Source organism: Desmodus rotundus, chromosome 2 (assembly GCF_022682495.2).
Source record: "Desmodus rotundus isolate HL8 chromosome 2, HLdesRot8A.1, whole genome shotgun sequence".
NCBI classification, from domain to species: domain Eukaryota; kingdom Metazoa; phylum Chordata; class Mammalia; order Chiroptera; family Phyllostomidae; genus Desmodus; species Desmodus rotundus.
In genome coordinates, this window is record NC_071388.1 from 52,753,470 (window position 1) to 52,766,704 (window position 13,235).

General features: G+C 40.9%; 1 protein-coding gene across 1 annotated transcript in view; it reads right to left on the bottom strand.

Moving 5' to 3' along the window:
* Positions 1–13,235, bottom strand: part of SLC9A9 (solute carrier family 9 member A9) — a 520,093-nt gene that overhangs the window by 196,103 nt on the left and 310,755 nt on the right. The window contains exons 10-11 of the mRNA XM_024556352.4: positions 11,359–11,472; positions 9,371–9,482 (exon numbers count right to left, since the gene is read on the bottom strand). Of these exons, the coding sequence (XP_024412120.2) occupies positions 9,371–9,482; positions 11,359–11,472 (226 nt within the window). The remainder of the gene's footprint in view (positions 1–9,370; positions 9,483–11,358; positions 11,473–13,235) is intronic.

Genomic DNA, 13,235 nt, shown 5'->3' on the forward strand with positions numbered 1-13,235 from the left:
GGACCAAGGATCCTAGAATGGGAAGGCAAGGCTGTCATCCACAGGCAGGGCACCTGCCTTAGTATCTCCTTCTGTACTCATGCAGAACCAGGGCCTCTAAAAGTTCTTGGTGCTTTGGGAAGAGGCTTCTAGGGAGGGCCAGTGCCAGTTTGGGTGGTGGGATCTGTCTGTGAAGGACTCGTTTGCACAAACAGCACTTGAAACTTCCCGAATGAGTTAGTGCCAAAAATTTCTAAGTTACTTCGTGATATTGTGGAAATTTAGTACAAGGCATTTTTAAATGTAAAACTGCTTTCTGCTCATTTGTGTTTATCACTTACTTGAGTCAATCTTATTGACTTATTTTTGAACTCTAGCCACAGGGCAGGGTTGGAGGGATTTGTACCTGGCATAAACAGTCTAATTTTTTTCAACTTGGTTTGCATGTGTGGATAGTTTTCTAAACTTATGTCTACATAATGCCAAAACAAGCAATTAGTAAGTAAATACAAGCAGAAAATTAAAGAAAAGTCATGCAGTCCATTTGTTTGCCTCAGTGGGCAGACAAGTTAATTTGGTTCAAAACATCAATCAGATGATTGTGAAGCTGTGAACATCCTGCAAAACCAAAATGTACACAGGAAGTTCCTGAATTAAATGATAAAATCATTTCTTTTCCTGTATCCTTCTAGGACCTAATCCTTGAAACATAGGGGGAGGTGGCAAGCTTTTGGATTGTTTCCTTTCAGTACCCAGCATCACTCAAGGACTGGTGAGCACTCATCGGTTCCAGTCTCTCAGCATGTAGGATGGCAAGATGTCCAAGATCTTGCCACTTCCTGACACTCAATAAACGTCTAAGTAGATAGTGACATTTTGCACATGTCAATTTGTTCCAGAGCCGGCTACAATATATCCTTTTCACAAAAACTGGTACTTTGAGTTACAACATTTTGATTCATGTCTTAGTGTCTTGATTAAGTCACTGCTGGAACTACAGGTAGACTATCAGCAACGGTCCTTAAAGGGAAGAAAGGAAGAGCCTTGGGTCTCATCTTCCACAGGTACATCACTAGCACTTAGCATTGGCCTCTGGCTGTGTCCTCAGCAGTGATTTGACAATTAGATCGTTAAACCTTCTTTGGAATGAAAACCTCAGTCTATGATAGGAGGTTTCCCGAAGAGTGTGTGTGAGTTTATATAAATCATGTCTCTGTGAAGCACTAATGACTATCATTTGTGATGGTTAAAGAAAGTGATGGAAACTCATATTTGTTGAGTGTTTCCTAGGAGGCAGACCCTGTGCCTGGCATTTTGTATATATGAGGTCTGGCTGGAAAAAATCCAGCCATTATTAATGTAACAAGAACAGTTTGCGTGACACTGATGTAACCTGGCAGCCAAGGAGAGTGAACTGGAATGCACACGCATGAACAATGACGACTTCACTGTACTAGTCAGTGGGGGCGGTAGACACTGTTGAGTGAGCATGTGTACTGTGTAGCTGTCACATTCAAAATGACTGAGCGAGTAGAGCAACGAAACTGTATCAAACTTTGCATTAAGCTTGAACATTTATCTGTGGAAACTATTCAGATTCAGAAGGCCACAGCTATGGGCAACTGGTGATTGGCAGCTTCATCATGACAATGTGCCTGCTCATGCATCATGTCTTGTGCAGAGGTTTTTGGTGAAATATCAAATCACCCAGGTAACTCAGCCCCTTATAGCTCAGATCTGGCACCCTGTTACTTCTGGCTTTTCCCACAACTAAAATCACCTTTAAAAGGGAAGAGATTTCAGACCATTGATGAGATTCATGTGTGAGGTCCCAAGGTGCCTATTTTGAAGGGGACTGAAGCGTCATTGTCCTATGTACAATGTTTCTTGTATCTTCTTCAAAAACATTTCTATTTTTCATATTCCATGGCGGGGTATCTTCTGGACAGACCTGGTGTTTTCTGGCCTGGTTTTCAAAGTTGACCATCTAAGGTAAGTGTTATTATCCCCGTTTTATAGCTCCCTGTGGCTGGGCCTGCTTCAAAGCCTGAGCCCACTGTACTGCACCAAAACAGTTCCTACTTACAAAATATTGTGTCTGCCAAATAGCAGAATCTAATTTGCTGCTTAAAAATGCAAGAGCTAGTAATTTTCATTGTAAATTTATTTTGGAGCTAAGTGAAGAATGCTAATGTTTTGACCTAATAATAGGACAAAGCAACTCTATGGGGCTGGCCACAGTTCTCAGCCAGTTCTTAGATGTTCTGAATTTATCATAATCACATAAACTTAGTATTTGAAACCGTGAGGGCCGAATGCGATATGCAATTCCTACAGGCCAAATATGCTTGTCTACTTTGTCACAGCAATGCTGCCTGTGGTGATTCATCTGTCAAGATGACTTTTTCTGGGCCTGCTTGACACACCATTTAAAATGTTTTCATGGCTCATTTCCAGCATTAGCTGGTTAGCCCTGTTCCATGTGGAGACCTCAGAACACCTCCATTTGGCCACTTTGCTCACTAATGCCTGCCCTCAGCCACAGTGGGTGCCACGTGAGAGTGATGGGGGCTCGGTAGAAGTTCATCTGTAATGGCAAAAAATTCTGGGCATGTGCTAATTAACTGGTTAGTGGCCTTGTACTAGTAAGGAAGAGATGGTGGCCTAACTAATTACACAGGCCATGTCCAGAGCAGGAAGGACATATAGCACACAAGAGTGGGAGACACTGGACTCTGGGCGAGGGGCTGCAGAGGGGGTGCGGCACGGAATACAGCATGGTGGAGGCCTCCAGGCTGCCTCTCTCTGCAAGCATGAGTGAGAGAAGACAGAAGTAAAGAGAGTCCTGTTGCTTAGATGGCTCAGAATCTCAGATCACTCTTGTATGTACATGTAAAAATACCTTTTTCTTAAGCTGAAGTTAGATCTAGCCTGATTCTTGATTCAAACCACCTGGCTCATGTAAAAGTTCCTGGGTTTTAAATGAGATCTCGGGTTTTTAACTGGAAAACAAACACATTCTCTCAATACAAAGCAAGCAAAGATTTTAAAATATATTCTGGGATCCTAATGCAATGTTTGAGAATGTGTTAACAATGTTTACTATTAACAACACATAGGGAAGGGGTTTTTAGCCAGAAGTGAGCATGGGGAACATATAATTTCTTTCATTTTAAAAACAAAAGGTTTTATTTGTTGATAATCTATTCTTAAAATTATTATTGCTTCAGTGACATTTTAGTGAAGTGTGCAATTTTAGTTGGATGGACAATGTTGTAGTTTGTTCATTCATTTGCCTATTCATCAACCAGGTGTTTGTGGAAGGCTATTTGTTCTTGACCATTCCTGTTCTATCAGCCCTGGGAACTCTCAGGTCCAGAACTGGCCGCAGCTTTCAGGCTGGGCTTGCCTGGTTCCACAGCTCAGCAATGAATAATTTTAATGACAGAGGTCAACAAACAAAATCTTTTGTTTTTTAAAAAATTATAGTGTGCTGGCTGTTGAGGTAAAGAGTGAACCAAATGAATAAGCAATGGCCTCACAAAGGTCCCTGTATAGAGGGGCATATCAGCAGCCAAACCAAAAATCATGGTAGAATGTGGTGGGTACTAGGAGGGGAGAAGTATTGGGTCTATAGAAATAGATGAGAGGGACCAATCCAGACTTGAGGACTTACCAAGACTTTCTATTGGAAGTGATGTCTAAGCTGAATATAAAGAATGAAAGGAATTAGCTTAATAAAAGAGTGAAGATGGGTGGTATGGAAAGGGTTAGGGGCAGAGGGAGAACCTAAGTGAATAGGAGGAAAGAACTCAGCATGCTTAAGGAACTGGAAGAAATTTTAAAAACTGGCTAAACATTTCTATGTTGATTGGATGGCAAATGAAAGAATAAGAGGTGAAGACTGGCATCCAGGAGTGAGGCATGAGAAATGAATTGAAGAGAGAAGCTCAGAACAGAAGCCACAAATTGTGCTTATGTTCTGGGATGTGTTTCTCAAACTTTCATGTGCCCGCAAATTACCTGGGGAGCTCATTAGAAGGCAGATTTGGATTCAGTATTTCTAAGAAGCTTCCTAGGGATGCCAAAGATGCTGGACCACACTTCTGGGTATCAAGAGAACACATGAAAGTTTCCCTGTTAAGAGGTGGCTGGTAATTGCTGTGAGACAGTCTTGCTGGCTCACTAAAGTTCCATTAGCTTAAAGAGTCACAGACATAGGCTCTGAGACTGCCTAGGCACTGTGGAAACAATGGCATTAGCTCTTCAGGTTCATGAATTATGTGCATCCTTTCCTCTTGGTTGAATTGGAAGGTGAGCTGGGTATAGCCACTATGGGTCACAGTCTCCAATTGGCTGTGACCATGGCCTGATTGATGGCTCACCAAAAAGACACTGAGAAAGTCTCTACACACTGACAATTGTCATAAGCTGTCCTTCCGTAGAACACTGGTGTTGCCCAATTGAAAAATAATGGTGGTCTTTCGCCACTGAGGGGGAAAATGATTGATAATGGAAAATTTTTCTTAATTTACAGTTTTTCTTCCATGTCTTTTGCTTAATCTGTTGGAGCTGGCAGCTCTTTGTCAATGTGTGCTGGGGGACGACAAAATGGACAGCAGACAACATGCACAGCAAAGCCTGGGGACCTGGTGCTGTGTGAGCTCATGGATGAGGTTTTATATTACTCTTGTCCATTGTGGTCACATTTTTCTTGTTAAAACCCTTCCTACTTTATATGATAGGACACATAGGGTCTCAATGTCTCTTCCAAGTGCAATAGAAATGGACCCATTGGAGGGGCATGTTCTCTGACACACTGCCAGGCTCTTCCCACCTGCCCGGGTGCTTCTGTGCCTCCCTCATGCCCAGGTCAGCACAGCAGCTCTGGGCGGAGGCTCTGTAGCCCTGTAGGCTGCAGTGTCCAAGTCACAGTGGTTTCAGGAAGGCTGCCAGGGCCCAATTGGGCTTGACATTTCCCTTCCTTTCAGCAACTCCTGGTTCTTATTTAGCTTTAAATTAAATTAAAATTGTAGCACATGGATTTGAATTAAAACAAGAGGCTTGATCTTTGTACTAGGTACCACATCAATAGGAAAGCTAATATGTGTGAAGCTCATCCTCTTTTAATTTAAACCACATAGCTCTGCCTCTTTGGTTTCAAAGGAGCTGAGAGCTGGAGCAAGGCAACACTACTGGCATTAGCTAGGGCTGTGCCCAGGAGCAATGGGAACACTTTCAAGAAGAGCTCAGCATCCTCTTAAGTCCTTCATATTGGTGTCACATGACACAGCAGAGCAGTTTTGAACTCTTGGCCTTGAATCTAAAGAAAGTCTTAAAAATGTCTCAGGGTAATATTCCCCAGTTGACTTTGACTGCAACCTAGCTACAAAAAACAGAATTTGCATTAACAGCTTCTCAAGACAGAAGAGACAGAGACAACTACTCCTTACCTTGACACAGTTCCTCATTTTCAGTTTCCAAGGCTTTGTGTGGATACAGATTGCAACATGAATTAGGTAGGGTCTTGGCTAAGTGAGAAATTCAGTCTGGGCCCTGACAGTTGCTTCACTCAGTTGCTTAATTCACTCTAGAAGCTCCAGGCCCTTGTTTCAGCGCTACTGAAGGCCCTACTCACTGCCAGGAGATGAGTAACAAGCAGCTGGATTCCTTCATAACTTTCATCTCCAGGCATATCCAGATTTAGAGACTGGTCTGATTCAGCTTTTGTGGGGCTTGAGAAACTGATACATTTTGAGGGCATTATTAAAGAAAATAATACAAAAAATATCTTTTATAAAAACTTTCTATACCACAGAACACACTGCTAGGGCCCCAAGATCCTCCCAGGATCTTGGAAGAGGCCTGTGTAGACAAGGGAGCCTGAAACTTAAGCTTTGTTAACTTTACAAGTGAATCTTCTGCTTGGAAGGAATGGCCAGCTCTTCTGCCCAGTGCCAAAGGACACACATTTGGTGAGGGTAAAGGCAGTGGAAAAGGGCTTATCAAATGGTGGGTGTAATTGACTAAGACAGAACCTACTGGCCTTTGAACCACCTGTGGTGCACCATCCTGGGAGCAGAACATGGGCTGAAGCTAAGCTCTCTCTTTTAGGCACAAGCCTATTGAGGGAAAGGCCCATGTCCTTGTCTTTGTTCACCAAATGCCTACCCAACAAGTGGTGTCAACGAATGTCAGCTGAACGAGTAGCTGGATGACTGTGAATGAGCAAGTGTGTGAGTAAATTCACACTGTCATTTCAGATGGAGCATCATTATTGTTTAACTTCTCCAAAGGACTGTGAAAGCATTTTGGGCTATGCACTGAAAGGTTCCCTCTAAATTTATTAGTGAAGCATGGACAACTAGATTCCACTATAGGACTTCTAAAGTCACCCTTCTAATTGGATAATCAAGACCACTCCAAGCATAATTAAGAATATTAGCCTATATCATCAAACACACATTCTTTGAGTTGGTCTTTTTCTTTCGGTTTCAGCAGGGGTTGTTCTCACACAATAGACGGTGTGTTATTTGATCTGCTTTTTTACCTCCTCCTCTGGTTTGGTTACCTTAAGTTGACCTTCTGCATTCTTTATATTCTGGCAAATACATTGAAAACTGTAGGTCCTAAATGAAGTATAGCATATCAGAGTTCATGGCAAAAATCAAAGCTGCCTCTGGAGCGTTCCCTTTTGAGGAAATGCATCGCCCTGCACGTGGTGAACTCTCACTTATACTTCCTACATTCTGATGGGGGTCAGCGGGTGCAGTGTAAAACCAGAATCAATGGCTAGAGGGGGTGTTGCCCATGTGGTTGGCTTGTTTTGAATTAGATGGGGGTTAGGTTTACATGAGGAATATGTTAGGCATGCTGGGATTGGCCTGGGTTAGGAAGGACATGGTTTTGATTTAACTTTTGTTCTCATGACCTTGAGGGTAAATCTAAAGTGGTGTCAAGTAGATGAGAGGCTCTTAATTCAAAGCCAAGAAGCTTTGGTTCAAGTCTCAGTTTCATCTCTAATTGGTCTTGAGATTGTCAGCAAGATACCCAATATTCTCCCCTGCCCCCTTAATCTGCAAAAGAGACCAATATGGCTCTCCTACGTTGCCCTGGCTGTGAAGTGAGTCTCAAACATTGTTCACAAAAGGTCTCAGAAAGGTCCAAAATGGGCCCAGCTCTGTTTCAACTTTATTTACAAAATTGGCATAGACTAGATTTGGTTCAAAGGCCATAGTTTGCTGAATCCTTGCTTTAGACTATCATAAAGATACCCCGAAATTCTGGGCTTCCTCACAGCCCCTGGTCCTACACACTGTATTGCTGGCCTCAGTTCTTAATGCAGCCCCACTTCTATGGCTAAACAAATATAGGTGCCAAACCCCGGAGAAACCGTCAGGCCAGGTAGCCATTTGGGCAGACATTTCATGTCCCAACATAGCTATCTAAAACCCTATACTGCTCAAAATATTCTTTGTAAAATAAAGTATTGGTTAAAATACAATATCCAACTTTCAAAAATAAGCCAGTATTCTCCAGAGCACAGCTACTTACTGATGTTTTGATGGGAAAGAAGGAAAAGTACTGTATTTTGCCATGTACAATGCGTGCTTTTTGCCCAAATTTTTGAGGGAAAAATAAGGATGCACATTATACATGGGAGTGCATTATATGCAACAAAATAAGGTACTTTCCAATTCCTAGAAATGCTTTGCAAAAAATGCAACCCAGTGCTGATTTCCTATTTATAAGTGATCAAATTTGCCTTTTGATTTCCCATAATATAAGTCATTGTTCATTGTAAGTCAAAGTTCATTGTTGTTCTAAGTCAAAAGTTACCTGTCCGTGCAGCTTCTCCTCTTTATGACTCCCTTTTTCACTCTAGCGTGTCTGTAAATGTAGGTAAGCACTGTCAGATGCCTACAGAAGGTAATTTAGAAAAACCCCCCTCACCTAAGGATGTGCTTACTGATTTTAGAAAGAGAGGGAGAAGGAGAGAGAAGGATAGAGGGGGAGAGAGATAGGGAGACAGAAACATCAATGTGAGAAACATCAATCGGTTGCCTCGTGTACACGCCACAACTGGGAATCGAACCAGCAACCTTTTAGTGCATGTGGCGATGCTCCAACCAACTGAGCAACCCAGCCAAGGCAGTAATTTTTAACTCTGGATCTCCATTTGCCTGTACTTTACTAAATAACTTGTTTTCAACCTAGGAGCTGCCACCCTTTACTGTGCGGAACAGGCTAGAATAAAACTGAAAGTGAAACAAGCCTTTTATTCCTAGTACTACTTCTAAAAATGTAGGTTTTGAAACACTTTGTTGGGTTTAAAGTGGTGTCCCACAGACCTGGGCTCAGGGATGCTTTTGTCCTTGGTCAAGTTACTTAACCTCTTTGAGGTCCTTACTTCAGTTCTTCCATCTAAAAAATGGGTTAATATCTACTTTATGGGATTGATCTATAGTGAGAAGCAAAGAGTAAAAAGTCAATCAATGATAGTTTCAGAAGCTTTTTCCATATCCTTCTGTATACCTGAGATTTTATTTGCTCTATTCTGAGAGAAGGTATTGTTTGTTTTACTCTTGCATATTTTCCAATGAACTGCCTGTGAGTGTAATGCAGGTGCATACACACCTAGAAGGCATGTAAGGGGCAAGGTCTCCAAACAGGAAAGACTAATGGTAGGAAAAGTGATCAACAAAAAGAAACCATAATCCCCAGAGTAGTTCAGGGTCGGTGGATACATTTGGTATATTTTCTTTTGGAAAAGGGAGTCTTCAGGTGTGGTTGAAGCAAGCAGCACATAAGCTTCTTGAGAGCAGACGTTGTCAGTTCATCTAACAGTGCCTGGAACGGCTCTTGCCACTGGGCGAGTGTGCAATTAATACCTGTCTTCTTAACTAATAACTGAGCATACTTAGATACGATTTGCTTTTGTATGAACCATGAGAAGTTCCTGGAGCTCAGCATAGGGAAGGGACAGGGATTCTAGGGAGAAGGAGCCTTAACATTGAATAAGGATGGTACCATTTATAGACAGACTACTTACCTTTAAGTAAACAATTTATGAAATGATCATGCAAATTCCCAATATAAAAAATTGGTGTGAAATAGGTCAGGAAAAAATCCAATACTTATTCTAGGCCAATTTCTGGCAGATGCTGTATCTTGAAGCTGTCCCAAGAAGATTTCCTTTCCTTTCCTTTTTTTTTTTTGAGAGAAAAATTCCATTGTTGCTCAGACCTTATTGAGTATCAGCATGGTACTGGGTGCAATGGGGCAAATAGGAGTTATGCTTCCCCAGAAGGTCTCTATGTCTCCTTGTACTTTTCCGTATAATGAAGGAGTGAGAGAACAGTAGCAATGATGCCAAATATAGTTCACATACCTGAAAACATCATCATGTGCTGGAAGTTCCAGGGGACCTTGTGCTTTCGGCCCAGATTCAGGAGGAAGGAGAGGGGATATATGTTGCAGGCTCTGGCAACAAAAATTGCTAGCTGTGGATAAGCACAGGGACACATTGAGGAAAACATGCTGCATTGAGTGTGTGAGTCCTGGACCTTCACATTTTATGTTCTTCACTTTCTTTATATTATGAACCAGAAAACAGGGATAAACATGTATACATGCATGTTCAACTTGCTTCCAAAATTCCTCTTTCAATGCAAATTCCTTTCCAGAAATAATAGATGATCCTGCATTTCTTTGAATATATATTTGGCTTACGATTGTTAACCCAATACCATTTCAATCACTGTATATTTTCTCATCACATTTCCTTTGCTGATGACTAAATTTATGTCCAATTCTGCTGCAAAACGGGAGGCAGAGAGCGTGCAGAGGCTGTGGCATTATCTTCACAAGCACTACTTTAGAAAGGATAAATGTACTGTGGTTCCTGATTACCATCTCACATAAGTTTATACTCCCTCGTCTAGCAAGCGTCATTTATTTTATTTTATTTTTTTGGTGAGTGTAATTTTGGAGGAATTGCCTATCTAAATGTATAAAACAACTAATGCTTCAAGAGGCATTTTACTAAATCCAAACTTTAAAGGTTGAATTTTATGAAAATATTGGTAGTAGTCATTGCTCTCCTTTTGTTGTCTTGGACTCCTTCCCTGGTAATCTCCCTCAGTGGTTTTTCAACCAATGTGCTGCAAGAAATTTTAAAACAGGCAATACCTGACTGTTTAGTGAGGGACACTGACCTCTTTTCCCTCAGATTTTCAAATAAAAAAATGACAACAGCCAACACAGCAATGGTTGGTGTGAAGGATTCAAAAATGATACCTATATATTTTTGTCAGATCTGCAAAAAAATATTCATATATGCTTTTTGGTGTGCTGCAGAATTTTAGTAATTAATTTATGTATGCCATGAGATAAAAAATGTTGAAAATCACTGATCTACCTATTCTAGTTTGCCCTCAGATCAGGTGGAGTTATTTGGGAAGAAGAGCTTCCTCCTAAAATCTGAGTTTTGGATGAAATTTGAGGGCTGGGTGGAGCACTTAGGCAAGAGAGAACAGGAGGGAAGTGCAGGGAGGTGCTTGGTTAGAGCAGGGCTTGGACAAAGGGGTCGACTCTCCCGGCTGTAAGGGCATCTGCCTGGGATCTGAGGAGGCATTTGTTCATTTCCAAGTGGGCAAATGCTGCCGACAAGGAGGACAACAGCTGCTGACCGTCCTTGGGGACATCCCCAGGGCCTCGATATCTTTTTGTTCAGGTATCCATTCCCATTGGGAATGCCTATGCCTCAGGTTCAGAGCTAGAAAAGTCCTCTGCATTAAAAGTGAGGTTTAGATTTTTTGTTGTTTTGTTCTTAGGAAAGGATTATCTTATGGAAATAAACTTATATGTGCACAATAATTAAGATGTTGAAAGCACATCCATTATGCCAATTTCATTTGGTCTTTAGTCTGTATGTCCTATTTTCAAAATCCTCACTGGAAAGAAGATTTTACCACCTTGTAATGAAAACATTTCTAAAGCTTCATAATCCTGGCTGTCTTCTGATCTTGCTAACGCAGATTACTATATTTCTCTATAAAGAACGGATTGACATTTTTATGTAAATGGTTCATAATTTTAAACATGTTTTGAATATTCAAAAAAAATCACTCTCCTTCATTTCTCTCTCTTTATTTCCCTCAGTATTTTTCCCAAAGTTCTTACACTGAACCACACGCATTTATTAAGGTTCCAAATTTCTTAGGATGCTTTTCTCCCCTAACTGGAAATTACTTATCTGCCTTAAATGTTGCCCTATAATAAACCTGAGGAATTACTTTAACAATTTAACAGAATAATCGGTAAAGGTAAGTAGTTTGTTCTCTCTCATCACCCCATGTTCCATATTTCAAAGGATACGAAGGCTCCAAGTATGAAAAGAGCATTGAAGATGTGATTCTGGAATGTGAACAGAGCCAGGCCCATATAGCAGAAGATGACATTCTCAGCCAAGAAGTTCATAAATTCAAACAACTGAAAACGAAACAGAAACCAAACTCATTCATTATGACTCAGGCTTGAATTCACTTCATAACCTTTAACATATTTGCTGACTGGATGGTTCTCTGTCTAGGAAGGAATTCCTTTGACCTTGTGCTCAGCTTTTGTAGGCTGGCTGACTCTACGGTGGCTCTCTACCCAGTAACAGATGCCACAGTCATGTGAATATCCCATTCTCCTTTCTAACTGCAAGGCTGCCAGAGACACCCCTGGGTTATCTTAACCAGCATGGATCCTCCATGGAACAATTCCTACTGGGATGGCAGGATATTCTGCTATAGAAACCGAAACTACATGATTGCTTAAGGTGCACTGTAGTAAACAATGATGATGTTTAGATCCTTCTGCATATCACCTAGTAGGCACACTTGAGTTCCCAGAACCTGAAAAAAACCTTCAGCTAAATACTCTCCTTGGGCAGGAAGGGCAAACTTGGAAAACTTGGAAACTTGGAATAAGAATGAATGTCAATTGCAGTTCAACATTAGAATGATCAGTAAGTATATTTTAAACTTCAGACAATGAGACTCATTAAGTTGAGTGATATAGTGATATCCATTAAATGCCTACAATTTCTAGCTGGTTAAAAAAAAAGGTGATTAATCCCAAGGATCAGTTTAAACAGCAAGAACACAATAGATATGTCAAATTCAGTCAGAGGCATGGGGTAATAACATCTATGCTGACAAATGCTCCCTAGAATTATTCTTAGGCCATTAACTAAACAATTTAAGTTTAACATGAAAAATGTTCTCCCACTTTCAGATTAGAAGCAAAAAGGAAATGTGTCCAAGAGCTACAACAGAGGTAGATTTGGAAAAGACTTTAGCTTATTTTCCAGACTTTTCATCTGAAAGTTCCTAAAACTTCATTCTCAGACCTAAACGTCTCTGGAAGCATTTCTCTTGGCTTTTTAAGAACTCATTTTATTTTCATGTAATGTGTTTAAGTGCTACAAATAATGCCCAATACCTGTTTACTGACAGTTGACAGAAAGAAAAACAGAACTTGTCAGAAACATTATTTGAAACTAGTAATAGAAAGAGTGGATTAAAGCAGACACAGCTCCTTTGGCGCAAGGTAGGATTTCTGCAAAGTCAGCGACGTCAATTATCCTGAGTGCTCATTTCACATTCTAGAAAAGGTCATATAAACAAATTTTCTTACCCAAATAACCACAGAAAACTTGAGAACATGGGGGAGGATATAGGGGATGGGGAATACTTTTCTATGTCACGGAAGCTTTACTTTTCCAAAAGTGATTTGGCTGTATTAATCTGCTCAGTTTGCCATAACAAAATAACATAAACAGGATGGCTTAAAACACAGAAATTTATTTGTCACAGCTCTGGAGGTTTGGAAATCTAAGATCAAGGTGCAGGCAGATCTGGTTCTAGTGAGGACCCTCTTTCTGGTTGCAAACAGTAGCCTGCTTGCTGTGCCCTTACATGGTGGAGAGAGAGATTATCTTTCTCCTGTCTCTTCTTACATGGACATTAGTTCCACCCATGAGAGCCCCATTCTCTTGGCCTAATCACCTTCCAAAGTCCCACCTCCAAATACCGTCACATTGGGGGTTAGGACTTCAACTTCTGAATTGGTGGGTGGGGCACAAACGTTCAGTTCATAACAGCTATCCAGTTTTTCACATTTTGTAAATACATGTCAAGGTTAAGTTCATAGGGCCTCTTCCCCTGTGTATTTTACTCTAGATGGGACATTTTTTCCAACTAGGA